Source organism: Marmota flaviventris, chromosome 11 (genome assembly GCF_047511675.1).
Source record: "Marmota flaviventris isolate mMarFla1 chromosome 11, mMarFla1.hap1, whole genome shotgun sequence".
Classification (NCBI taxonomy): domain Eukaryota; kingdom Metazoa; phylum Chordata; class Mammalia; order Rodentia; family Sciuridae; genus Marmota; species Marmota flaviventris.
The window spans coordinates 72,935,762-72,962,978 of record NC_092508.1 but is presented as its reverse complement, the minus strand read 5'-3'; the positions used below and the strand labels follow the sequence as shown (position 1 = coordinate 72,962,978).

The 27,217-nt window shown below is 38.6% G+C and overlaps 1 protein-coding gene across 1 annotated transcript in view; it reads left to right on the top strand.

Moving 5' to 3' along the window:
* The first annotated feature begins 1,031 nt into the window (after positions 1-1,031).
* The window catches only part of Upp2 (uridine phosphorylase 2), a 40,739-nt gene continuing 14,553 nt past the window's right edge, over positions 1,032-27,217 (top strand). Inside the window, 9 exon segments of the mRNA XM_071619304.1 lie at positions 1,032-1,093; positions 9,326-9,452; positions 16,075-16,239; positions 18,837-18,951; positions 21,367-21,538; positions 21,540-21,562; positions 22,175-22,189; positions 23,819-23,866; positions 23,869-23,949. Coding sequence (XP_071475405.1) covers positions 1,032-1,093; positions 9,326-9,452; positions 16,075-16,239; positions 18,837-18,951; positions 21,367-21,538; positions 21,540-21,562; positions 22,175-22,189; positions 23,819-23,866; positions 23,869-23,949 — 808 coding nt within the window.

The window sequence follows — 27,217 nt, the reverse complement described above, 5'->3', positions numbered from 1 at the left end:
TTTCGGCAGACACAACATCTTTGTTTGTATGTGGTGCTGAGGATCGAACCTGGGCTGCTCTCATGCCAGGCGAATGCGCTACCGCTTGAGCCACATCCCCAGCCCGAGACCAGTGTTCTTGAAGCTCTCACCAGCATAGAACTTGAGCTGACAGCCATGGGAGCCAAGAGAAAAAAACATCAGGATGGAGTTCTTCTACAGCCTTCCAGACTCCCTCATCCCAAGGAAAAGTGAGAAGCATCAACAGAGGTAGTGAATTCATAGATTTCTTAACAGAGACTCTCTTTTCTGAAAATATTAGGCTATAATTTATTTGCCTGGATTGTCAGAGAGATGGTTTAGTGGATTTTAGAGACAACCTAGGATTTAACTAAGTGAGGAGGAACTGAGAAGCAAGTTTTGTTTGATTATCAGAACTTCTGTGTGAACTTGAATGGGCAAAGTTCAGATAAAGGGAGATTCTGAGGTCCCGACCTTGAATGTTTTCCTTGTGATCACAAAGAATGAAAGCACATTGGAAAGGGGTGGGATGGGGGTGGGAAAATGAAATGCTTGAGAACTGAAAGTTCTCACGTGTACTGGACACATTTTTTAAGATAATGTGGTGGGATTTTCATGAAAACTGAAAGAGGACTTGTATCTATATACAGTTATCTCAAAGTAAATAAGTCTGTGTACTATCCCAGAACCGTGTAGAGACCAAGGTCAGATGTAATGGAAAGGTGCTCTGGTCAATAGTTAACAAACTAACCAAAAAGATAGGATGCTAAACCTTCGAAGGGAGCCTATCTTCTTGGGGAAGTGATATTCTAAGAACTGGACTATAGTATAAAAGGCTGTGTTAGGGAGATTATTTTTTAATTAGTAAGAGAGTAAAATTCTAAGGGAAGAACTCATCAACAATTTCAGAAGAAACATAAGTTTTAAGGAACGACATTATCCTTACTTGGAGCTGAATAATTATCATTAGACCTATAATTTAAAAGCAAATCACACTCTTTCTCTTTCCTGATATCCATATAATACAAAGTATGGCTTCTATTTTACCTGCTTCCAATAGATCCATGAGACCTGACAGGAATACATATAATGGGTAAGTAATTTTTATTTTCTACTTATTTTGATCAGAGGGATGTTCCTTGCATTTTATATTAAATGCTCAGATGATGAATTATACAAATTATAATTATATAATTATAAATATATAATTATGTAAATTATATAAATATATAATTATATTCATTTCTTAAGTTTAGGCAATATATAGTTGGAATACAGTTCATAATACAAATCTAAATAAAAACAATGTAAATGTTCCTCACAGTGACATTTTCATTCCTTGGTTCTTGGTTGTGAGGAGGGAGCATTGGTTCATTAAGAAGTGGGGTGACAGTGAGAAATGCTAGGAGGAGGATGCAAAACAACAGAACTCGAAAAGTTGACTTGGAAAATTTAGGTCTAGATGGACAGAGAAATAAATGAAAAATATAAGTACATGCTGTCATAGGCAGTCACTGCGCTCAAAAACTTTCCCATGGGGCACCTTGGTTTTGAAACCAGGCAGTGGCTTTGACTTGGGGATACTGCAGTTATGTTTCTAAGATTCACGAAGACACTTAAAGGAGGCATTTTGGATGGAGAGCAAGAACTGCTAATCAAATTAAACTTTTGCAATAACTGTCTCACTCCTACTCCATAGACAGATTCTATAACCTCAGCCATCACAGTGGTAGGAAGAATAGATGCTTCCTCCTGTTGCCAAGATCTGGGGTGTCCATATATGCCCACGTATGATTCATGGACTGATGATGCTTTGATTGAATCTGGGGTGTTTTACCACTGAGCTACATCCCCAACCCTTTCTATTTTTTGAGGCAGGTTGCTTGGGGCTTCTCACTTGTGATCCTCCTTTCTCAGCCATCTGACTTGCTAGGATTATAGGCTTATGGCACAGGGCCCAGCTCATGTATGAATATTAGAAGGGAATTCTAAATCATCGTGTCTTCTCTTTTACCTGAAATTTTCATTCTAATGTTTTTCTTACCCGTGCAAAAGCCATATCCTTATGAATATCAGAATAAACTAGGTATACATAAAAAAGAGAGAGAGAAGGGCGGGGGGGGGATAGAAAAAGAAAGTGGGGAGAAAGAAGTTACAGAAAATATTCAGGAGTGAACGAATTCTAAGTTCTGCCTAGAATTCACTACAGAGTTCAGCCTTTAATTCCAGGACCATGGGCTGGATCTGAGAAATAATTAAAGGGGCCTCCCTGTGCCTAAGGGTGACTTAACTGTGTGGCAGCACATTATGAAGTGATTTCATGTGCTTTGTGATGGACTTTACATAGAATTCACCTCTAAAATACCATGGATGTTATTCATCTCAAGGGTAGACATAAATCTGCCAAAGCTGCCTGCAAATTTAGCTCCAATTTCTGCCCCAGGTTAACAGAACATAATAGAGCATTAATCTTCATGAGGCTTAAGGAATTTTTGCAAGTTCCCTCTGATTTGCTGAGAATTGTGTGCAATGTTTTGCCATCATGTCCACATTTCAGAAAACAATCTACTTACTTAGCCCCAACAGCTCCTCCTGCCATCTTTATTTCCTCAGGGAAGCCATGGAGAGAGAGAAAAGGAAAAATTAGGAAGATGAAGGTAACAGAAAATGGAAAATTTCTTCCCAGCTAGCAGTTTTCTTTGGTGAACAATATTTAATACTGACCATGCTGTGTACTTGCCATGGTTTGCTAGTTTCATGTAACAACAACAACCAAAAATAAGAAAAGAAAGGAAAAAAAAATCGAAGAGGAAATAGTACATGTAAGTGTACTTAGTGACAATTATATACTCTAAAGTACTGCAAAAGCCAGATTCATACTGGGTTGAATTTGACATGAAATCCCAAACAACTCTTTCTTTTAAAAATGTTTTAAAATTTATTTTTAATTAACAAACAAATAATAATTATATAAAGTTATGGAGTACAATGTGAAGTTTAAAAAGTTTTTGTTTTGTAGTTGTAGATGGACAAACTGCCTTTATTTTATTTATGTTTTATGTGGTGCTGAGGATAGAATCCAGTGCCTACACATGCTAGGCAAGCATACCACTGAGCCACAACCCCAGCCCCATAAAGTTTTTTGTTGTTGTTGTTGTTGTTTTATTGTTTGTTCAAAACATTACAAGCTCTTGACATATCATATTTCATACATTTGATTCAAGTGGGCCCCCATAAAGTTTTGATCTATATATTGTAGAAAAACTCAAGCTAGTTAACATATTCATCACCTCACCAACTTTGCAGTGAGAATGCTAAAAATCTATTTTAAAAGCAATTTTAATAGATACATTATTATGAGCTCTGATTACCATGCAGTAGATTACTAAAACTTTGTTCCCATGGATCAATATTTTTCCTTTTATCATCCTTCTCCCTACCCTCCAGTCTCTGGTAACCATCGTTTTCCTCTCTGTTTCTATGAGTTAAAAAATTTTAGATTCCATATGTAAGAGAGATCAGATAGCATTTGTTTTCCTGTGTCTGTCCTCCGTTTCCATTCATGTTGTCACTAATGACAGAATTCCCTTCTTCTTAAAGGCTGACTAGTCTTTGTGGGTACGTGTATACATACTATATTTTCTTTATCCATGCATCCACCAAAGAACACTTAGGAAGATTCTCTAATTTGGTGGTTGTGAATAATGCTGAAATAAATATGAGAGCACAGATATATCTTTGATATATTAAATTCATTTCCTTTAGACATACACTCAGTAGTGTGATTGCTGGATCAAATGGTAGTTCTATTTTTATTTTTTTGAGGCACCCCTCCCATACTGTTTTCCACAATGACTATACTAATTTACATTCCCACCAACAGTGTGTAAGGGTACCCTTTCCTCTACATCCTTTCCAACCCTTGTTATCTTTGCTCTTTTGGAAGATAGCCAGAATTCTAACAGGTGTGAAGCAATATCTTGTTGTGACTTGACTTTGTATTTCCCTGATGATTAGTGGTTTGTTAACCATTTTTAAATGTACCTATTGGCCATTTGTATCTCTTTGGTAAATGTCTCCTGATGTCCAGTTTTATTGGGGGTCCCAGAAAAGTTTCCAGAGTCTCATCCAGGGTCCACCTCTTGACTTTTAACTGATAGTACTGAAACTATGTGGATCACCTCCAAGAGAGGATGGTTTGGTGCTCAGAGTTAGGAATTTTTAGGAAATTGAGTCCCCTTAGTTTTGCCTCAATATTCTGCTCCCTTAACTTGTTTGAGTAGCTCTCAGCAACCTTTCTTGTGAGGGTCTTGATGTTTTAGTGGCCAGGATGATTGGAGATTGTTCAGGCTACCTATAAGGTGTGACATCATCTTGAAACAGTAGTTTTTCTCAGGAGGATGTGATTATGGCTGGGGAGCCTTAAACAAAGCAAACCTCCATCTTCTAGGTGATTTCTGTTAGATAGGCTCCCTGTGGTTTTCAGTCCTCCACTCACCTTTCCCTGCTCAACCATTCAAGGCTGACTGGCTACCTAACAAAAATCATAAGTGTTTCTAAACACTAAAGATCTATATGAAAAAATAGAGAAAATTATCCTATTTATGATTCTATCAAAACAAATAAAATAATTAGGAATAAATTTAACCAAGGATGTGAAAGATCTGTACACTGAAAACAATATCAAAGAAAGAACTTGAAGAAGACACAAATACATGGAAGATATTCCATGTTTGTGGTTTGGAATAATTAATATTGTTGAAATATCCATACTACCCAAAGTGATCTACAGATTCAGTGTGATTCCTATCAAAATTTCAATGTCATTTTTCACTGAAATATAACCAACCATCCTAAAATTCACCTGTAATCAGAAGACACCAAATAGTCAACAAGTCTTTCCTTTGGTTGCTGATAGAGTGATTGATCATCTTAGAAGTGTTTTTCCATGAGCAAATGGAACAATAACAAAAAAATCTTCCATAGGTCTCCCCCACCCTTGCCTCACCTGCCACCAAATTTTTTGATTGAGGAGTTATTACTGTTAGGAAGAACTTGACATAAGCAACACCATTTTGAAACATATTCTCCATCTTGGAACAAGTGTTCTCTGACTCAGCCTGACCAAAACCCCAAACAATATCATAAGAAAGGAAATTGTTATCTGGGGACTGAAATTCTGAAAAATACCTGGTTCCTTATGAAGGTGACACCACAAGGACCCTTCCCTAACAACCCCCTAGTAATGCAAAAAATTCTCCCCTCCCTCTTTGCCCTCTATCTACTCCAGGCTTTAAGTGAAGGAGGGGTCTCAGTCTCCACTGGGCCCCCCTCCATGGGTTTGTCCCAAATAAACCTGTGTTACTGTTGAGCTGCCTTCCCTTTCTATTTCCTTCATTTGGTTCTTTTCTTACAATTAGATGTTCGGACCAATCATCAAAGAAATTAAAAGAATATCTAAATAAATGAACAAGAGCATTATACTTAGTATAAGAGAATATCATTAATATCATTAATAACTGTGCTGGTTTGAGAATTTCTTCTTGAAGAAGGAAATATGGAGTAGGTCATGTATCTTTTAAAACACAAAAGCCCAGTTGTCTTTGATCAACTGAGTCCAAAATCCTAGAGATGGTGTTCAGATGTCAGTATTCCTTGAAGTTGCCACGGTAATTCTGATAAGTAGCTAGAATTTAGAAGCACTAGGGTAGATGAATACGAGTAATGATTTGTAGATTCATCTGGGAATCCAAAAGAAAATCTCTAGATCATGAAAATAGTTTTGGAGGAGTGAAATAGAAAGTGTAGTGGAATTTGGAAGAGAAAGTGGATGGCAGAGTTTCTCAAGTTTTAATGTGCATGTGAATAACTAGAGTTTGTTAAAATGCAGATTTTGATTGAGTAGGTCTAGGGTGGAATCTGAGCTTTTACTTTTCTCACAAGCTCCTAGGCCATGATGCCCCTGCTGCTTTGTAGAACACACTTAGCATGAGGAGGGACTGCGTAAATGTTCTCTTGCCTCTCGAAAGACAAAAAAAGAGGTGTCCTGCTTTGAGATTACAGGCTTGTCCTGAAGTAGTATAGCAATATCTTGGAATACTTCATTTTCCAAACAAGGAATGACCCACTAACTACTTAGGAATCTGTTACTTCTAACTTTTTGAGGAGAAAATTAATAATATTTTGTTTCACTTCCTGAACAGTTAAATTCAAATTAATAAATAGGATTTGTTAAGACTTGGGGTTAAAGAAAGACATATAAGACCACTTGTATCAAGGAATTTACAATATTTCTGGGAAGATAAAAAATTAACTATTACAACATTAAATGTTATCTAACAGCATTAGAATAAGCAAAAGCCTTAGTAGCACAGCAAGGGAATAAAATACTGTTGATTGGGGAGGGAAGATACTCGGAAAAGCCTTCATGAAAGAAATGATATTTCAATTGGAGCTTGAAGAATGATTAGTATTTTTTTAAATATTTATTTTTTAGTTGTAGTGGACACAATACCTTTATTTCAGTTATTTATTTTTATGTGGTGCTGAGGATGGAACCCAGGGTCTTGCACATACAAGGTGAGTGCTCTACCGCTGAGCCACAACCCCAGCCCCTGATTAATATTTTGATAAGTGAAAAATGGAAGGGAAGGGAATAGGATGTTTCAGGAAGCAAGACTTACAGGACGAGTCTACATCCCATCATCTGGCAAGACTTAAAAATACTTTCAGATCATCTAAATTAATTTCACCTTGTGAGCAGTGATTTTTAAAAAATCTCATTGGTGCTTTTAATGTACAATCAGGGTAAGAGTCACTGGAGATGTGCAAAGTTGTGAGATTTGTTAAGGTATTTTAAAATATTTGGAGAGAAATGGGAGGGAAAACCAGAGAAGTCTCAGTTAATTCTTGGCAAAAATGTCTTGATATGAGGTAGATAATTTATCACGAATAATTAGAGTGGTATGTAATTATTACCCAAATAACCAAGAGTGTGCTTTTGTAAGTATGAATTAGATTGAATTAAGGTTCTTCCCATAGCAGCAGCTACTGTCTGGCATTCTGTGGATTTTACCAAACAAGAGAGGAAGAATTAGTGTGATAGGGGAAGGCCTTTTGGGTTGGGGACCTCGCCTAAGGATGGCCTTGGTTGGAAAGGAGTGGATGTCCTCAGCATGGTCAGTGGGGTCCTCAGTGACAGTGATATTCAGGGTGTGTCCTTCAGACCAGGAACACAAGTGCCAATAAGGTGCTTGTTAGAAATGACGCATACATCCCAAATGTACTGCCATGAATTTCTGAAAGAGGCGATTTTTAGGCATGCTAAATTGTAGGAAGTACTGGTGTACGGAGCTGAAACAGGCTACAAGATTCATAGCTTACATACCTAAATATACTCAGACCCAGACATACACAAACTCCATGGAGAGTTGAGAAGGAGACAAAGAAGGGTGCAGAGGTTGGAGACATAGCAGTAAGGATCAGCCCTCATCAGGGAAGATAGAAAAGTGGCTGTGGGAGCATAGGTTGCTGGCCTATGTGGAATGGGGTAATAATCATGCACAGGGAAAGAGCAGGGGACTGGCAGCGACAGCTGGCTAGGAAGGATGGTGTAGGCAAGGCTGAGGCTGGGGTGTCACACTAGGAGTAGTGGGAGTGAATAAGTAGCCACTGAGCCACGCCCAGTGGTGGAATGATTGGTGGACACCAAGCCCTCCAGTAACGGTCCTTCCTGCAATGGTCCTTCTTTTATGGCAAGCTTGCCTTCCCAATGGCTCTTTTGGACCCTCTCCCATACTCTTTTTTTGGGAAAATGCTGCTGAATTTCTACATTGAAATGTTCTTCTTGTCTTACCTTTTGTTTTAAAGTTTCATTTACCTTCTTACAATAGTTTTATATCCTTTTGGATTCAGGGGTTTAAAACTCAGTATTTCACTTTTTCACTCCTATTTCTTCAAGCATTTTAACCACACTTCTTCTCCTTCATGCTTATCCTGAACATTCCTTTCTCAGTCAGCTCTAAGTCCTATTTTCCAGAGTTATATGCCTAGGCATTCTTTCTTTTACATCCGTGTTCAGTCTCTCCAGGAGCCTATTCATCTCTGCTTCCACCCATCATCCTACTACATTTATTTCTCTCTTAAACTGTCTAATGGGCAAAATACATTGACCCAAATTAATAACCTCTCATGGGTCAGGCAGCTTAATGCTGCTTGGAGATCAGTAGCTTCTTTCTTAATCCAGAACAAGTTGATGGAGTAGCAACTGGGGATGTAGCTCAGTGGTAGGGACCTTGCCCGGCATGCCCAAAACCCTGGGTTCAATCACCCAGCACCAATGAATAAATAAAATTAAAATGAAACAGGTTAATGGGGTAAAGAGGGGTATCTATTCCACATGGCCATTGAGAGACCCATGATTTCCACCCAAGCCTGGCCTGGAATAGGGAAGTCACGTCCACACACATTTCCTAGGTCAGAACAGTCTGGTGACTTATCTTACTGAGAAGGAAACTGAGAATATAATCTAATTTTCTTCTGTTTCCAGAAGAAAAAAAATACTGGGGTTTGACAAATGCATAGCGTTCTTTGCTACACTTTTTCTGATAGTTCTCACTAAAGCTGCTACCTTTTAAGTTCTCAAGGTGAGAGGTTTAACACTGAGAAGTATGTTCATGCCTATCAGCTGTGTTGCATATATTTAATTCAGGGCTCACATTAAGCTTACAAAGCAGTAATTTTCGCTACCCATTTCATGGATGAGATAATGAAAGGACAAAGATAACTTACCCAAGTTTACACAATTAGTATGTTCAAGGTTGAGCTGGTACTGGGACCCAGGCAATCTGATTCCAGAGCCCAGTAGCTTATGTGACATAATCCCCCAGAGAGAAAGAAGACCTAGAGGGTCAAAGTGAATGGAGCAGAGATGATTGTTTTATAATCCACTGGGTGTGTCAACTTCCACAATTATCTCATCATCTGTAAGTCTTGGCTTCTTCATTTGTAAATCTAATTACTAATTCACTTACCTACAGAGTAGTTATAGGATTAAATGAGTTACCTCATCTGTTATAGGCAGTCTTCATGCCATTGTACAATTTTAACACTTAGTTCTATGCCTGGCACATAGTAAGTGTAAGGCAAATACTAGCCATTGTTATTACTACTATTATACCACATTTTATTATAAAAGAAAGTCTGGGCCCAGCATTTGGGCTAGCGGCAATCTTAGATATAGTCTGAGATCCTTCTTTCTTTGTGTGCTTTTTCTCACCAATTTGTTTTACATCCTCTTTGTATATATGTGCTTTTTTTCTTACAGAAAAAGGTTTAAGAATCCTTAAACCTTTAAGAATTCTTACCTGGATTCTACGGATGAAGGCATTCTCTATCACCTGGATTTAGGAACAAAAACACACAATCTACCAGCAATGTGTGGGGATGTAAAGGTAAACATATTTCTAATTCCAGAAAAAATGATTGAGTTTCCTCTGCTAATTTTTGTTGCTTTACCAAAATAAACTTTATCCCCTTGGCTAGAGAAATGTCAGAGGCCCCAATAGGAACCAAATCTGCACTGATTCTCTAAAACAGTTCAGAATGTGAACATCATGAATAATAATTTCCACCCCAATAAGGCATAAAGATTTTCAAACCCAATTTAATGAAAACATGACTATTTGGCTGCTCTGGTCTCTGGAGATAAATACAATTTTATTGATAATACTGTTGGGTGTTTAGAATTCATTATGTTTTAAAGGAGTCAGTTCACTTCTTAATGTCTACATTTATTGGTGAACCTCACTAATTCTCATTTTATTAAATTGAAAAGGAACTCACAAAAACTAACAGTACTGTATTACTCCACTTCATGAAAATAATCATTACTCAATATTTTATATTAAGATTTTTATTATTTCATAATAAAATTTTTCATATACTACCGCCAGAAAAATTATATTTCTGAAGTATTTGTTTTACCTTATGTATATTTTAATTATAAAGCAATTCATGTTTATTATTTTAAATTAGAAAGTGTAAAAAAATTATTTAAAAAAAATTTTCATAGTCTTACTACCTCAACACAGAAACTATCAACCCATTTTCTTTTCTTACAATGCTTTTTAATGAGTATACTTTAAAATAGTTGTAATGACATAACCTTGAATCCTACAATTTTCATTTAATTTTGTCATTAATGTTTTCCTTTATTACATTTTCTTTGAAACATGTTGTTCATGGAGGTGAAGTGGCCGTGCCACAAACTACATAACTTATTACCAACTTCTATGTTATTTTCCATTATAAAAAGAATCCAAATGGATATTTTTGTTTCTAAGAAATTTTCACACTTAAGATTGTTTAGAATGAGTCACAGAAATGGTCAAAGGGAATCAACTTTTAAAGAACATTTAACGGTCCACCAGCGGAGAATTTTGTAGCTGTCATCTGATTTGTTTTCCACTCTTTTAGAAGTTAGAGCAATAAAAATAAGAGTTTTCACATCCTCTGTCTCACTAAATCTTCACATTAGCTCTTTGAGACAGGGTTTGCAGTTACTAACTAGCTTTATAGAACAAAGTAATTGAGTGCAGAGGGTTCAGAGGAGGTTAAAGTTATAATATGGACCAGCTTCTTCTAGGTCTTGCTTTCGGGGTTCTTGCTCATCACCAGGAGGACTTCTTAAGTTACAGGAAGTCAGAGAAGTCCATTCACTGGATCTGGAGGAAGGAGAGTAAGAAGAGGAGGAGGTTAGGTAGCAGAAGAAACAGAGGAGGAGGAGGTGGGAAGGAAAACTGTGAAGGAAGGAAAAAATAAAAGAAGGGAAGGCCCAGAATTACTATGCTTGTTATCAGTAGGTGCTAAGTAGCTTCCTCCCTTCATTTCTGTTAGGGAGCAAGATGTGAGCTTGTGGGTTGATTTATTGGTAGGGACTTGACCCGCCCTTTTCTCCATTCCCCTCTAGACTGCTGTTCCTAGCCTTTGCATTGCCTCTGTTCATCTTCTGCTTCATCTTTTCAATGTACCCTCTTTCCCTATGGTTGTTTCTGATGTTCATGCTTTAAGAGTCACTGATCGAGGCTGCCCTTGGTTCTCCATAGCTGGATTTCACCTGAATTTAAATGTTAGATTTAAGGTCTGTGCTTCACAATTGTTGTCCCAGGTGCTTATCGAGGGATGACTGATGAATAGAAAGCTCATCATAATTAATAAACTAAGGCACACATCTATTTAGCAAATTCAAGAGACTTAGGGTATGTTTTTGAGACAGAATGATCTATATGTACACGCACAGGTTCCATCTCTGCTCTATCGCTTATGGAGTGAACTTCTGTGTCTCCAACTCTGCACAGATATACAAATGGTATGCCATCCAATGCTCACAGCAACCTAGGTAATTATAGTTTCCATCTTACAGATGAGGAAACTGGGGCCCAAGCATCTTTGTAGTGTTATTCCTAATTATATTGATCTGTCTGTAATAGGCACAGCACAGCTGGTGAGTGAAAGAGCTGGATTAAATCCTAGGTTTCTCTCATAAAAAAGGAATTGTTCTTCCCAAACTTTTTAAAGCACTATTCTGTTAGTTTCTAGAAAATCAGTGGGAGATTAAATAACAGTCTTATTTTAGACATGAAAATAAGGAGACTACCACACACATTCACATGCATGTGCTCAGATAGGCAAATGAAGTCTCATCTCTGTCACAATCCCAGGCATCAGGCCTTCCCTTCTCCAACTCAGTAGCTGACTGGGTTCTCATCAGTACCTATTCTCACACTGTCAGAACTACCATCCAACCTTTCATCTCCCCATCCACCTGATTGAGGAACCTTCTATAGATGCTCTTTTGGTTAAAATACATGCTCTTTTCAGAATCTGGTTTGTCCCTAGTGAGGGCAACTCTACCCATTGGGCCATTTTAACGGATAGGAGGCGTGCATGTGCGTGTGTGTGTGTGTGTGTGTGTGTGTGTGTGTGTGTGTGTATGCATGTGTGTTTGGGGGAGATTGAGAAGCAGGAAACAGTTCTGATGATCAAAACTTGCTATTTAACTGAAACCGGAATTTTGAGAAGCAGCAGGTGAAGTCTGATTTATTTCCACAGATGCTTTTCTCAGGAACTTGCCTTCTACCAGCTACATTCTTATCTTTAAATGAGGACATTCTGAGTTCAATTTCTTGACTCTCTTAGGTCCCAGGGAAGCAATCTTGGCTGAGAATAATCCATCAGTACCTGGAAACTCAGCTTTGTCCTCACAAAGATGATAATCATTATTAATAACATTGTCTTTAAAGGAAAACAGAACTCTAGGTGTGTAAAGTTTAAACAGAAATATATATATATATATATATATATATATATATATATATAGAGAGAGAGAGAGAGAGAGAGAGAGAGAGAGAGATAATATATAGATATATAGATTTTTTTTTTGATACAAGGGATTGAGCACTCAACCACTGAGCCACATCCCCAGACCTATTTTGCATTTTATTTAGAGACAGGTTCTCTCTGAGTTACTTAGTACCTTGCTTTTGCTGAGGCTGGCTTTGAACTTGAGATTCTCCTGTCTCAGTCTCCTGAACTACTGGGATTATAGGTATGCACCACCACACCCCACTTTCTTTTCTTTTTTTTTCTGAAGGTTTGCCAGTCTGATACTCCACAATCTCACCTGGCACAATTAAGCTTACTTCTCACCCACATTATAGTGCTCCTAGCTGTTGGATGGCCTTCCTCAAACTAGTGATTCTGGGACCCAGGCTCCTCCCCCCATCTGTTGCTCTGTCATTTTCAAGGGGTGGCTTGCAGCTTCCCTGGGTGTCAACTCCCATCAGGCAGATGACAGGAGGTGATGTGTAGCATCACCTGTAGGATTTCTATGGGCTGGAGCTGGAAGTGACACTTATCACTTCTATTCATATCCTAGTGCCTGGAACTCAGGCAGCTTCTAATTGGAAAAGAGGCTAAAAAGTTAAAATCCAATGTGTGTCCAGGACGGAAGGAAAACAGTTTTGGTGATAGCTTTTTTAGTTTCTATCATACTCACTGGAAATAATCAAACAATTGAAAAATGTGATGTGAGGAACTTAAAAGTTATTTTTCAAACTCAACATCCAAATATATATTTTATAATGTCTTTGCAAATGTCTTTTATAAAACCACTAATTGGCACCCTTCACTGTAGCCCTAGAAATTTCAAGTAATGTGGGAAATCTTTATTTTATAAGACTCTGAAATATGCATTTTCAAGGGGTTTTATAGCCCTTTGTTAACATACAGAATATATAAACTACATTTATGTACTAGATTAATAAAACATGGCAAAATTAAGATACTGGGGATATTTGAAAGTGGGTTTGTCCTGGCAGTTATTAGGCAAAGTACCTGACATACTTTTGCAATGCCTCTGATTTGCAATGCATTTCTATCTTCTTTGATAAAACCAGGACAAAATCATTTTGTTTATAACATAAATCACTGGAGGTCAATGTTGGTGGTCTTCAGCCACATTTTACTTCTCATTAAAGCAGACAGTCTGAAAATTGTGTCTAGAAGTAATGTTTAGTAAGTCTGATTTAGGAGTAAGGCTTCAAGAGCTAAGCTGCTTCTGTCCATGCGTATCATCTTTATGTCTCCAGAAATATTCAGAAATCCCTGTTGATTACAGCAGTATCTACAGTTCAAAGAAGAGCTCAAACCACAAGCTATTCTAACATCTGTTTCAGTTTTATGGTCAATCTGAATAACTGTAATTTACATTCACAGGCACCACACAATGAAGTTATTTTCAAACTACTGTATCTTCTTCTTCTTCTTTTTAAAAAAATTTTAATGAGTCTTCTTATACTTAGATCTTGAGCCAAATCTTAACTACCCATACCAACAGAGGACAAAATCCACGAATAATCAATAATAATTGAAAAAAAAAAAACTTAAACACTGGTTTTTATCCTCATGCTACACGGTCCTAGTGGCTGACTTCCATTGAAGTTCATTACTAGCTAAAGGCCCCATCTGAAAAACTACTGAGAAGCCACAGAAAAGACAATAAGTATAGATAAGAAACAGAGGGCTTCAATAAAAGGATAATTACATCCTGTAATTGAAAATGAGTGTATGTGGCCCAGGAATTATTGCTAAATGCAAACAAAATACATCATGTAATCAGACCACCCAATAGTTATAGACAATTGTTTCTACAGGCGGTGCCCACTGCATAACCTCAGTTAGGTATTTCATTAGACAGATCTTCTTTATCCCTGGAATGGATCTCCCCAGCCCTTCTTCAGTTCCTCTGCCCAATGCCGCCCACATCAGTCAGACATCACCAACTGCTTTTTCTTTACTAGAGAACTTGAAACTGCTTCATTTGTACTAAACTCTGCAATACAGAAACAATGAACAAGCTCAAAAGGAGGTCTAGGAAATTATTATATGATAAAAAAATGATAATGAGCATTTGTAGAACACTGAGAAGGTGCCTGGATTTGTGCAGTGTCCTTTGCCATATGCAATGCCATTTTATCCTGACAGGCCTTGTGAGAGGTACTGTCTTTCCTATTTTGATGATGGTCTAAAGCACAGAGAGAATACATACGTGACATTGTCCAAGTTATGTCCAAGTGATGGGCTTGATACTTGACATTGTCCAAGTGATGGGCTGTGGTTCAAAACCGGGTTTACCTAACCTTGAAGATCAAGGCTTTGACCACCATGTTGCTTTCCTTGTGTTCAAGTTTCTCAACACTGCATCACTGAGAGTTCCTGGGAGACCGTGTGCCTGATGCCCTCTATGGGCTCTCTGCTTTTGCCAGTCCTCTCTATTGCTGACCCTGGTACTGACTCAGCCAGCTGTTCATCCATACCACCAGCAGGCCACTCTGCTTCCCTCTCTGGAATCTACTGCTCCCATCCCTCAGGCTGAAGTATTTCTAACAGATTATTGTAGAAGTAACTGCAGATTTTTTATTTTTTATTTGGCTTAGAAACAACAAATTTATTTTGCGCAGCTCTGGAACCTAAAAATTCAAGATTAAGGTGCTGGCAAATTCAGTATCTAGTGATAGCCCACTTCCTGATTACTAGATGGTGCTTTCTCATAATGTTCTATTTTTTTTCATTTTTTAAAAAATTGTTTGTTCCAGTCCGTTATACATGACAGCAGAATGCTCTTCAATTCATTGTATACACAAATGGAGCATAAATTTTCACCTTTGTGGTTGTACACAAAGTAGGGTCACACTATTTATGCAATCATACATGTACCTAGGGTAATTATGTCTGTCTCATTCCACCATCTTTCCTACCCCCATTCCCACTTCCCTCCTCCCTCCCCTTTGGCCAATCTAAAGTTCTTCCACTCAACCCTGCCCACATTATGGATTAGCATCTACTTATGATTTTGTTAGCATATTTTACTAGATGTGACACCTTCAGTTTCAACACCTACCTAATTGAGAGACTGAAAAGTGAACAAAACAAAAACAGAATCATATCACTAGGGCATATGAGATACTGCAGTAATTTATAATAAGAAAGCTTATTCCATGATAACTCCTTCTCAATGAGAAGTTGAAAAGTCTTGACATGATTTGTTTAAAGCTTTAAGTTATCATAGTATATTTTATAATAAAAGCTTACAAATGGGGATGTGGAATCAGAAAACACATGTAAAACTGGTAATTCTCTTTTTGCCTTTTTACTACCTGTATTTCATGTCAACAGTACTTACCTAATAAGCATAAATCATGCTAATGATCATCACTAGGATGTTTGTATAAACCTAACATGCATGTTGATGTTACTCTAAACAAAAACACCAGGAAATACCTCCTTAAACAATATCAACACTTACTTTAATTTTCTTTAATTTAATACATAAAATTTTGCATCTGATTGCCTTCTTTACTGGTTAATGACACAAATTAATTCATAAGCATAACCCATGACATCTACACATACTTTTAAGTAAATTGACTAAACAATAAATTTAAAACATTAGAGTTGAAAGAACCCCTGGTTCTTATCCCAGTTACTATGGCAAGTATTTATTTTTATTAATAGTTTGTCTGCGTTGGTGGAAGCCCCAACAGGATGAGAGCATTTGCAATGTTTATGCACAAGGAGCTCAGACTGGAGGGAGATGGAGAAGACATTAAAGACATCTGCGCTAGAACAGACAGATATTGCATGTTCAAAACTGGTCCTGTGCTCTTCATCAGCCTAAGTGTGCAGTGGCTGCCTGATACCAGGTCTTCCCAGGCTAGAGAACAATGTAGGAACTTTCTGAATATAGTTCTTTTCCCTCTGCTTTGCAGTATTGCACAATCAGCCAGGTGTCCAGGTATAACATTCTCTTCTGCCTTGGAAAAAGTCCTCAGGGCAGAGCAGAGCATTTAATATCACTTCATTTTATAATTATATTATTAGTTAATGAAGTTAAGGGAGGAAAAACCTCTCAAAGCACACATTTACCTCCTCTATTTTGTAACTAATACCCTCCCCTCCCCATCGATTTTTTTTCTCTTCTATTCCTTTTCCAGGTTTGCAAATGTTGAGTTTTCAGTGCATAGGGGCCAATTTTCAGGGTTGCTAAAGCAGGGCCGCTTCATGCTATAGTAAACTTGCTGAAAAGCTGCTGTTGCATTTCTACCGAGCTCTTGTGATGCTGTCCCCTCATTTAGAATATGTTAACAGATCTGGACAAACACAATGTCCTAAGACAACATCAAAGTGGAATGATTTGAAGTTTTAGGGGATACACAGATCATTTCCCCTAAGTGGCCCATACTTAGGTGGGTGGCTCTACATGGGTACCCAGCCTACTTTTCTCAACTAGTCTATCTCCATAGAGCTGAGTCCATCACTTAAGTGAACATTGAAGTCCTCCTTAGGGGAAAGAAGGCGGTCCAGGGAGTAGGGGGAGAGGCTATGCAGAGGTATGTCAGTTCTAAGGAGCTGAATTGTAAACATGTCTGCACCAGGGGTCAGTCACATCCATTTATCACTCAAAGTACTCATTGGTGCAGTGTGGGTGATCATGAATGGAAGTCTGGGGTAACAAAGAAAGAAGTATTTAATGCGAAAGGGGCAGCCAAGTTGATCTCCCCTTTAGGCAATAGTGCCTGAAACCTGCTTCAGGCTCAAATGGCAGAATCCATTCATGTATTCACTTGTTCATTCAATAGACAATCATAGAATTTCTGCATTCAAATAAAGCCAAATATCCTTTAATCTTGGCAAATCTCATCTTGTTAATTTTTGCTGGTCTTTTAGATCAAAACTGTTCTTTTCTGGTACAGTAAATGGGAAAGGTTTATTTAAAAATGGCAGTAAAGCTTCAGAATAAAACATGAAAATAGCAAGAGACGAACCCTGCTTGCCTGTCAAAGAAAAAGATCTGAAATATGTATCACACCAAGGTCAGCCAATTAGAAATGAGTCTTACTAGGCAGGCAGGGGATTTTCAATAGGGACCCCTTTGAAAATTCCTCCTTTCCAGTAGCTGCTGAGGAGTGTGTGTGTGTGTGTGTGTGTGTGTGTATGTATGTGTGTGTGTGTGAGAGAGAGAGAGAGAGAGAGAGAGAGAGAGAACAACTTTAAGAGAAACACATAAGTACATTTGTCATTTTATCACCATGTTGCAAAATAAGTGATAATTATAAACTTACCAAGTGCTGGATTTAGAAGGAAACTAATAGATCAAACAACAATTTATCTTCATAATTTATTTTTGAGGAAGATGATATTTAGACAATTTATTTATTAGTGACAAAACCCCCAACGTGTTAATCTTGAATATTCAAATTGGTACAGGGTTGATTCCTGATCCGTCCTAGGAGGCTTATAAGCATTTTGAAGTTGGGGGCATATTGGGTGGATAACAAAAAATGGTGAACCCAGAGGTTCAAACTTTCCATAGTTTAATATTCTTGATGGTGAGAAGGAAGGAAGTCAGGTGAAAACACTGTAGACCTGGCTTCATTGGTTTTCCAACGTCTTTGTGCCTCAGAGTAAAATACATAGAGGAATACATTTGACTCTCTGCTGTTATGTTAGGAATAAAGTAGCCATCAAAATACAACTGTTTCAGTTTCTACAAATTACTAAATGGAAAATCTTTCTGGGGAGTTATTAGAGCACAGTATAACCATCAAAAGCCACTAAATCCTCTAGACTGTGTTAACCCTTATTCTAGTGACATTAATTCTACCGCTCTAAATACTGAAGAAAACCAGGGCTTTGGTCATGATCTACAGCAATTTAAGCTCACCCACATGTTCAGAATAAGTTCCAGATTCTTAGGTGCGAATCAAATTCACAGCTCTCCCCAGGAACCCTTCAGAACTCAAACAGAATTGTGCCAAGTAAATGAGGCCACATGAGAACCATGAAATGGATTTCCTATTTCACTTACTATGGTGGAGAAGGGCATGAGCCCAAATTATGTTTCTTCTATATTAAGTCAATTGTGCAAAGAGCTCCTTACATAGGCTTATAAGAAAGCACTCAAGGGGGAGACGAGAAATTGCACTGCCCTGACACACCTGTACACCACACCATTTCCCACTTCTGCTCTTGACAAGCAGGACTGGGCTCAGTTTAACTGACAACAAGATGCCTCTCTCTGATCCTCACAGATGGACACATCCATCAGCATGTCAGTAGGCGTCAGAGATGACTTACATTTTCTTTAGCATTGGCAAAGTCTTAATGATTATGTAAATTTATCTGAGGGCTGTTAACTTGTAATAAAGGAAGACAATATGTCCTGTTCACGCATCCATTTGTGAGATGTATGATGACTTCCTCTTTTCTCTTAACAGTATGGCATTGGCATTCCCTCCATTTCTATTATGCTTCATGAATTCATCAAATTATTACATCATGCATGGTGCTGTGATGTCATCATTATCAGAATTGGTACATCAGGGGGAATAGGTGAGTTGGATTTATTTTTTTACCATTAAAACTGAGAGACTTTTATGTACATTCTTCCGTTCATTCAAAATACACCCACATACTCAGATCCCAACAGAAATCCAGGTGGGACAAAAAGTGTCAGGAGACTAGACTTGAGGTAATTGAAGGACATTTATTGCATTTTTCTTTTTTTCTCCATGGAAACCTGGAAAGAGAGATCCCATTGTTCACTGCCAAAATGATCTCTGATGTTCATATGGGAAAGAATGGAAGAATAGCTCACAATATGTATTGAGGGTAGAGAGCAAGTTTTGAAACTGGCTCAGAAATTTTCTAAGTGACAGAAATAAGTGTTCCCCATTTAAAAAATTTCAAAGATATGCCTGTTTTATCAACTAAGTAAGCAGTAGGGAACAATGCATCTGGGATAACATTGTTCCTAAGGTCGCTCATAATTCTTGTGGGATACAAGGATCTGTCTGCATTATACCATCCTGACTATTGCAGTTGCTGCTTGATATTAATGAGTGTCTGTCTTGGACAAGACACTCTGGTGACCATCCAGCTCATAATCATGGTCATTTGTTCCATGGCAACATGACATGTACTGCAGACATTACCAAAATCTCAATGAAGGTTTATGAATGCTGTCAAATTAAACCAGTGCATTGGTGTGAACACCTTCATTTGGGAGTTATATCCTCATTAAGTACTCTTAGATTATAAATAAGATCTATTTGTTTGTTTTATTTTAGGCAACATTGCATTTGGAGATGAAAGAGATATAGCTTATTCCTTTGCTGACATGATCACTCCTTAAGTGGGTGAACACACCTTGGTAAAGAAAAAGTATTTGGTTAAATAGTATTTTTTACCTTCTAGAGACTTTTACCATGACATAGATATTTTAATGCATCTAAGCATTGAGATGGCATGTGAATAACATCATTTTGGGTGTACACATTTCAATCTCCTTCTCAATTGCTTTCCTATTCTTAGGACATTGTAAACAAATCAAGAAACCACTTGTTTGTCTTATTTAAAAAGGATCTGACCCATGAAAGCTCTATCTCCAGAGGCCACCTTGGGTTGGTAGCTGTGACTGCTACAGTGTTCTATAATTAATTCTACTTTGATTGATGTGGAATTTATACCACCCAGTACCAGGCTATGCTTCATAGTAGGGACTGGAAAATTTTTCCTATAAATGTCTAGGTAATAAATATTTCAGACTTTCCACACTGAGTGGTTTCTATTGCAACTTCTGTGATCCATGCAATAGCTTGAAAACAGTGGAGGCCATTATGTAAATGAATGGGTCTGACCATGTTGCAACAAAACTTTATTTACAAAGACAGGTAGGATTCAGCCTGTAGACTAGAGTTTGCAGACCCTGTGCTCTGTAACATCTCTATGGAAGCATTTACTCATGCAATAAATTTCTACTGAGTACCAATAGTGTGATAAATTCAGTGTGAGACCTGGGGGACAGCAATGAACCAATATTATTCTTGTCTTTATAGATTTTATGTTCTATCAGAGAAACAGATAAACAAGTAGCTGTGAAAATGTGATGAGTGTTAAGACAGAGAGAGTCTAGGGCAGTCTCAAGATGTCTCCTTATTCAGGCTCTAAATAGCAATCAGAATGAATCAAGAGCTGGGTCACATCTGGGCCTGGGAAATTCAATGTAACCTATAGTGTTGCCTCTTAGTTGTTTATATTTATTTATTTTTTTATTTTCCTGCATGGATTCAGACCTGTTGAGGAAGTGACTGAAGCTGCCACCTGAAGGATGAATTGGTGTCAGTGTGGTGAAAAGGTGTCAGGGAGGACATGAGTGCAGGGAGAGCAGTGGCTGGCAGAAACGGTTCCTGCAGTAAGCCCAAGTCCCCTGAACAAGCCAGATTGTAGCAATGGAAGGTCAGCCAAGCGGCCTAATTTACATGGAGTCAGGGAGGAGAGGGAGCGAATGTGATGAGAATCAGAAGGAAAAGAGGAGGGAGATGCCAAGAAATTATAGTAATCAAGGAGTTGCAGAGGAGATTAAATATCAAGTAGTCACATCACTTTATGAAAGCTACTTGCTGGCAGTCTCATTTAGTTTATTCCTGACCTAATTTATTCAAATTTGAGCCTGAAGGCTGGTACTAATTTGCATGTCCAAGAGTCATGTTTGTCTTGAAATCTAAACCCCATCACATTGTAAATGTGAATCTGGAAAGACAGCAAATGGAAATGCCTATTCTGGATGTTACTTAATTGCATTTGGAAAAGAAAATAATTTTAAAGATGAAAACAGGGAGGATCATTAGCCACCAATATTAATTAATGTTGGCAGAATAGGTTACATACTATGTGTCACAAAAGTAAAAGCTAAATGATATTCTTCTGTAATCACTTATTTATTCCCATATTGCAGGGATTGCACAGGGTCTGTTGTCATAACAGATACAGCTGTAGATTCCTTCTTCTAGCCCCGGTTTGAGCAGGTCATCTTGGACAATGTTGTCACTTGGAGTACTGAACTTGACAAGAAACTGGCTGAAGAACTGTTCAACCATAGCAAAGAAATTCCCAACTTCCCAACCCTCATTGGACATACAATGTGAACATGATTTTTATGAAGGTGAGAAGAATTTATAAATTGTGAAGGCAACAGGAAAATGTTAGCAACTCTTTGTTATTCAAGTCCATAATTTATATTAAAAATCCCACTTTATAAAATTAATAGCTGTGGATTAAAAAAGGAACGAAAACAGCCTTTTAACTTACCAAAGCATAGCAACATAAGGGCCTAATAAGCAGCAGAGAAACATGCAGAATTAATTTATACTGAGAGTGGGTTTAATCCTCCAAGAACAAATTGAATACTAAAATGCAATTAGTGATGTTCACAGAATCTTATCTCTTGTTCATGTCTTTAAGTTAAATTGGTGCCTCTAGGAGAAGGGAGACATGCTGCTTCTATGTTTCTGCCATTCACCCTTATCTCAAAAGCGATCTGGTATCTAGGCAAGAGTGGGGACCAAGAAATGGAAAGAAATGTCTGAGGGAACAAATCTTACAGGGATGGGGTGGTCTCAGAGTGGTGCCTTTATCTCTCAGCCATGAGTAAATGGTTCTCTCACCAAGTTTAGAGACAAATTGAAAGTCATTGCTAAGTAGCAGCTTTTGGTCTAAGGGGTGAAGGGTTAGGCAGAAGTCCTTCAAGGACAGACTTTGTTCATTCCAGAAGAAGGAACTTACAGGGTTGGTACCATGATGTGGAAAGCATTCAGGAAATCTTGCAGTATAGTTAAATTTGTATCAACATCTTATGATTTCATTCTGAACTACTTTTCCTTCTGAATTAGAATTCCTACTGAATTTTTAAAAATCATGAATGGACATAGGTTGCATTGTTTATACATTTTTCTTCAGGTTATTAAAGGTGTTTCACTACATATTGGTTATAAATAGGAGTGGTGTTGGATCTATCCTAAGCCTCTGGCTCACAGACCCTTCATCTGGAGGGTTATCCAGCAATGTGTTTAAGATAGAGCTTGCAAATTGTGGCCTGTTGGAGTCAATGTTGTTTTTTTTTTTTGGGGGGGGGGTGCTATGCAGTATTTTTAAAAGTATGAATTATTTTTCCAACCTTTCTTCTTTCTAGAGATTTTATATGAGAATCCAGATGTTTAGCTTTTTGAAATAACATAAGGTGAGGTTGGGGTTGTGGCTCAGCAGTAGAGTACTCACCTGGCATGTACAAGGCACTGGGTTCAATCCTCAGCACCACATAAAAATAAAATAAAGGTATTGTGTCCAACTACAACTAAGAAAAAAAATTTAAAAAGAAATAATATAAGATAATATAAAATATAGAAAATGATATATGCATGGCAGCCCAAGCAAACCCTGGCCCACATCTGGGGCCACATGGACTGGTGGCACTTCTGCTTTTGGACTAGGCAAACTGTCTCATTGACATTACCTGCCTGGCTTTTGTGGTGGGTGAGTCTGAATCAGCTTAAATAATGCTGTTAGAAGTGTTGTCAGCAGTGCTAAAGAGAAGAGAACAGGGAGAAGCAGACTTCCAGAGTGAAAGTGACATGAAAGAGAGAGAAGAGAGGGGGTAAAGAAAGCAAAGGGAGCCCAAAAGAAGACTGTGCTAATGACAGATGATGACAAAATATTATTAAGCTAGACCTCCTGAGGAGTGTGGAGGGGAGAAGAGCTCTGTTTTGGGGGTGTATCTACTTCCTTCTGTTCCCACTAGTTGACCCCAGTGAAACAAAGTGATCCATGAACACTGAGAGCAATCTGGAGCAGAAAAAGTGAGTGTAGAGGGGTGTCATGCAACCCAAGGGGAGTGTGAAGGGAGGAAAGTGGACCCCTAATTGCCTGCATCTGGCTGCTGCTGTCTCAATGGCCATATGGAGTGCTGCAGTATCCAAATCCCATCCAGGTCCTTAGGAGTCTCACTGAGGCATGAAGCCTCTTCTCTCCCAGCTCTTCTACCTGGCCATCTCCCCATCACTGGGGCAGCCTGAGACTTCTCTGGAAGGATAGCTCTCTCAGCAAGACCCCAGTTCCTGAAGTCTCTAGGCCCGATGCTGGGTGCTAGGTCACTCAGTGGTTACTGGCCCCAGAACAGGGCATAGCTAGAGATGCTGTGCTCTTCATATGAGACTCTTGAGTCAGACACAGCCTTGCTCCATGGTCTTCTGCTGGAAAGACTCAGCAGCCAGGTTTATCCCACCTGGGGAGCAGGCTCAAGGGGTGGAGATACCTGAAAATGCTGTGGCCAACACCAAATCTCTGGGCCATATTACTTCTCTGCTGGGCTATCAGGTCACTAAATGTTCTCCATTCTCTTTCAGGCCAAGGTTGACCAGACCAGATGGAGCATTGTGTTCCTTTTCTAAATAAAAGAAGTTAGATTACTTGAAAAAGCATACAAAACTGGTGTGAGGAACATTGAAATGGAATCTACAGTGTTTGCAGCCATGTGTGGTCTGTGTGCTCTAAAAGGTAAACTTTTCATTAATACTGAGGGTCCCAATCTTTTTTTACTAAAGCTATTCTCATTCTTCTTCAGAAGAAACAAGGATCAGCCATATATTATTTTGGGTTGAAAGCATGCCCTATGATTGTTTATAACTTAAATCGGAATATTTTGTGAGTGCACAGGACATTAATCTGATTATGCATCTGAGGAAACAACCTCAAGGGTCAAAAAAACAAGTTGCCCCAAGGCATCACCTCATTGGTGATAAAGCAGAAGTTTTGACAGTAATTTTTTTTTTAATCTTGGAGGTGGATGCTGTTTCCTATTACAATTGAATCTATTGAGACAGGATGCAAATAAGGTATTCCTAAAATAATCCATCCATCATAATTTTAATTAGCATAGTCAGGGAAGGGTAGGAGAAGGTGACACTTTAGAAAATGTCACGTGGACCTCACATGGGAAGCACATTCTGGTAAATGTAAATCTAAGATCATAAGGAGCAGGCAGAGCATGCTGGAGGAACAAATTGGAGACCAGAGGGCCTGGAGGAGTGAGATCATGGAGAGTGAGTGGTAGTGTTCACTACGAGTGAAACTGGAAGCCACTGGAGGGCTTTGAATAGAGGAGTGACCAGATCTGATCTGTTTTAGAAGGGTCACCCTGGCTGCTGAGATAAAGACATACCAGGACCCAGCACAGAGCAGGGGCAGGAATGAGAAGACTGATGCTACAGGCTAGTGAGAGGTGACAGGTCAGGATGAAAGCTTTAGAGCAGGGAAGATGCAGTTAGGTTTTGAAAACATTTTGAAGATAAATCCAATAAGACTTGTTGATAATTTGATGCAAATTTTGGGAGAAAGGCAAGAATCAAGAATGTCCCCTAGGTTTATGACCTAAACACTAGGGTATAAACTATGGACAAAGTTACTATAATTGGGAAAGAAAATTGAGGTGAAGATGTGGGAGTAGTGACATCTAAATGGAGGCCAAGTAAGCAAGGGTACCTGTGAATCTAATGTTCAGGTGAGGGGTTTGACTGGAGTAATAAAAGTACAAGTTGACAGACAGGATATAAGTGGCACTTCAAGCCATGCAACGGATGAGATGACAAGGAGAATGACTGCAGACACAACTGAGAGGGGAGTCTCTATTAGAACATTAGAAATTAGCTGGGGAGTGGCCATAATGTTGGCAGTACATTGAAAGCACATGAAAGAGAATACAACAAGAAAAAGAAAATGGAGGCTGATTTCAATGGACCAGTGATGCTTTATTAAGCAATAGAGAGGCATATCTTCAAGGGGAAAATGGTGACAGGCTCCAACAAGAGTCTGTGTTTTATAGGGTTTAGCAGGGCCATTCATGGGAGGAGTTTTGGTGGTGGGTTCATTTAGGGTGGGGCAGGAGGGCAGGTAGAGGAACAGTTGTGGACAAAGGAAATTTGCTGGGGGCTATTATCTATATCTTTTATTCCAGACTCTGATAGGGGTATAATGAGTAGGGGTGACATTATCATACATGGCTACTTCCTGCTGAGAAGGGGCAGAGTAGGAGATCCTCTTGTCAGAGATCTGGAAGAGGATAAGGAGGTTGGAGGTATGTTAGGCTCTTATACAGTCCTGGTGGTTGTGGCTTAAGGAGAGTGTAGAGGGAGGGAACTTTGACATTGTTTTGGGTGATTCCTTCATTATGGGGCTCAGGAGAATCACATTGTGAGTGAAGGAGGAGAATGGTTTCTGCATAGTCTGGGCTAGACAGGACACCTTATCAAGAAGTTGCTTCTGTGTTAAGTTAACAAAGCAAGGAAAAAGTTATTATAAGAAAAATGAGTGTTAACAGGTTTAAAAAGAGAGAGAAGCCAGGATGTTGTTCACTGTTTTAGGCATTGGCTTCTTCTCATCTCTGTTGTTCATACTGATCCTGGAGTTGCTTAACCTTATTTCTTACCAGTTCTGATGGTTGACATGGAAGCAACATTCTTCCTCAAGGAAGAGGCAGAGGATACCTCATTTAGCAGTAATGAGATCTAGACCCCAATGATGATTCTGCATGACCACAGATGCCAGGGAATCCAATTGATTTTGTAGGGTCAGTACCAAATCAGCAACCTGTTGAATGTCTTCAATAACCTGTACTGAGAGTTTTTTATAGTAGTAAATAGAGGTTCTTAATCCTGCTGCTCCTGTGCCAATCCTGGCAGATATCTGTAGCCCTTTGAGTAAGGGAATAAACTGAAAGGCTCTCCTGTGTCTGGTATGCACTGTTATCAAGATAGGCAAACTTTGGTTGTTAGGTAAAACATCAATTTGAGGAGTAAGGAAGACCAACATGCAGAGGCCAGTCTGAATTTTGGTAGGCAGGGATAAATATGAGCCTCATAAAGAAACTCCTCAGTATTTGAACAGCACCAGGGCTGTGGGGCTGACACAAATATATGTCTTAAGTTCTACTACAAAAGACCATTATCTTTTCTTTTAAATGCCCAGATATGGCTATACTTTGGTTATAACTATTTTTGCTAGGTGTTTAAGACCAAGCTGATCAAATTGACCTTGTTGCTATCTCTTGTTAAGAGTCAGCTGAGTTCCCTCGGGGGGGTCACTCTTGGGAACTTGTGAGTAGCCCCTTAGCAACTTTAGTACCATCTGTCAGGTTGCATCAGAGTTTCCTTGACCATGTGGCTTCCCTTGGAAGCATTAGCAAGATCTACCTTTTCCAATGACCCTCCTGTCTGCAGTATGTGCACTGGTTCGCTTTCTGTTCTCCAGAGTCTCATGGATCCCCTGATCAGGAGGTCACGTGGCTCAGAATTGAAGAACTCTGAGAAGTTCTTAGAGAAGTTCCCTTGTACTCTAGGTTCAAGCTGACCCAGAGGGCAAGAGCCAAATATTGGTTATTTTTTTTCTTTCTTGGCCTTTTTACTTTCTTAACTTTAATCTCCAAGACTTATTCTTAAACAACCATCAAGCCAGTTTCAGCAGTCTTAAAGTAAGAGTACTGGGTTTTAATTTTAATATCTATAACTTTACAGTCATTCAACCCTTTTATTTAATTGGGGTCAGTATTAGTACTGGAAGTTAGCCTTTCATCCTGTTTATCTATAGATGATGGCCTGCTATCTCAGATTAACTAAGGTTGTTATATTGAAAGTTGTATTTCTATAAGGCACTAATGGACAACAGTTAAAAGTTTACAAGGAAAATACAAAACGAAATTAACAAGAGTAAAAACATATTGAGTTTGTATAATAGCTATGAGCTAAGAAACATAACTTTTATAATCCCAAAC